Consider the following 1,161-nt stretch of genomic DNA (forward strand, 5'->3'; position numbering starts at 1 on the left):
AGGCTGGGGTTGAGCGGAGGAGGTTGGGGTTGGGCGGAGGAGGTTGGGGTTGAGCTGAGATGTGCCACCACGTCCCTCCTGGTGTCTTGTGGCTCTACCACCACATCCCCTCCGTCATCCTGTGGGACGTTGGAGGGATCCACGTGGGGAGTGAACCCAGTGGAGGTGTCTCCACCCAACCATCACCTCCCTCCCAGGAGACATGTACAGCCAGGACGGGGACGCCGACGAGCCCGAGTGGGTGAAGACGGAGCGGGAACAATTCGTGGAGTTCCGCGACAAGAACCGCGACGGCAAAATGGACAAGGAGGAGACCAAGGACTGGATCCTCCCCTCCGACTACGACCACGCCGAGGCCGAGGCCCGGCACCTCGTCTACGAGTCCGACCAGGACAAGGTGGGGCTGGTGACACCTCCCGAGCTCGGGAGGAAACCTCCGAGGGAGAAACAGGCTCCAAAACCACCAATTTTGGTTTTTTTTTTCTTTTTTTTGTAGGATGGCAAGTTGACCAAAGAGGAGATCGTGGAGAAGTACGACCTGTTCGTGGGCAGCCAGGCCACGGACTTCGGCGAGGCCTTGGTGAGGCACGACGAGTTCTGAGGGGGGCTCCACAGAGTCAAAAAAAAAAAACAAAAAGCCACTTGGGAAATAATTTATTTTTTACCGTTTCTGGGATTATCAGAAGAAACGTTTTTGGGGTTTTTTTTTTTTGTGTTTCGCCACCGAGACTGTTCATTCAGGCGACGAAACCACCGAAATTTCTCCTCCCGTCCTCGGTTTAAGTTGGTATTTTTTTTTAGTTCTCTTCTTCTTCCCAATGAGGAGTCGCTGTTGGGACCCAACCCCCGTTAGGACTTCTTTTTTTTTTTTTAAGATTTACACCTTTTAGGGTCTTAACGGGCTTGTTTTATTTTTATATTTTCATTCCGCGGGAAGAAAATGGAATATTTTGGTCTCCTGAGGGGGGCCGAGCGGCGACTCCCCCCAGGCCCTGCCCTCCCCTCTGTATTTTGGCCCCAAATTTAGTGTTTTTTTTTTAAAAATCATGAAAAAAAACCCTTTAATTGAAGCCAGAAAATAAGGCTGAAAAGGTCAAATGAACCCACGCCGGGGTTAGGCCCGGCTTAAGGAAACGGGCCCAGCCCCAAGAACGTTGCTGC

General features: G+C 52.0%; 1 protein-coding gene across 1 annotated transcript in view; it reads left to right on the top strand.

Moving 5' to 3' along the window:
* Window positions 1-601, top strand: part of LOC103779801 (calumenin) — a gene marked incomplete at its 5' end in the record, with an annotated part of 1,894 nt that extends 1,293 nt beyond the window's left edge. The window contains 2 exons of the mRNA XM_008947447.1: window positions 198-397; window positions 497-601. Of these exons, the coding sequence (XP_008945695.1) occupies window positions 198-397; window positions 497-601 (305 nt within the window). The remainder of the gene's footprint in view (window positions 1-197; window positions 398-496) is intronic.
* Between the last annotated feature and the right edge of the window lie 560 nt (window positions 602-1,161).

This window comes from Merops nubicus, unplaced genomic scaffold (genome assembly GCF_000691845.1).
Source record: "Merops nubicus isolate BGI_N331 unplaced genomic scaffold, ASM69184v1 scaffold39629, whole genome shotgun sequence".
Taxonomy (NCBI): domain Eukaryota; kingdom Metazoa; phylum Chordata; class Aves; order Coraciiformes; family Meropidae; genus Merops; species Merops nubicus.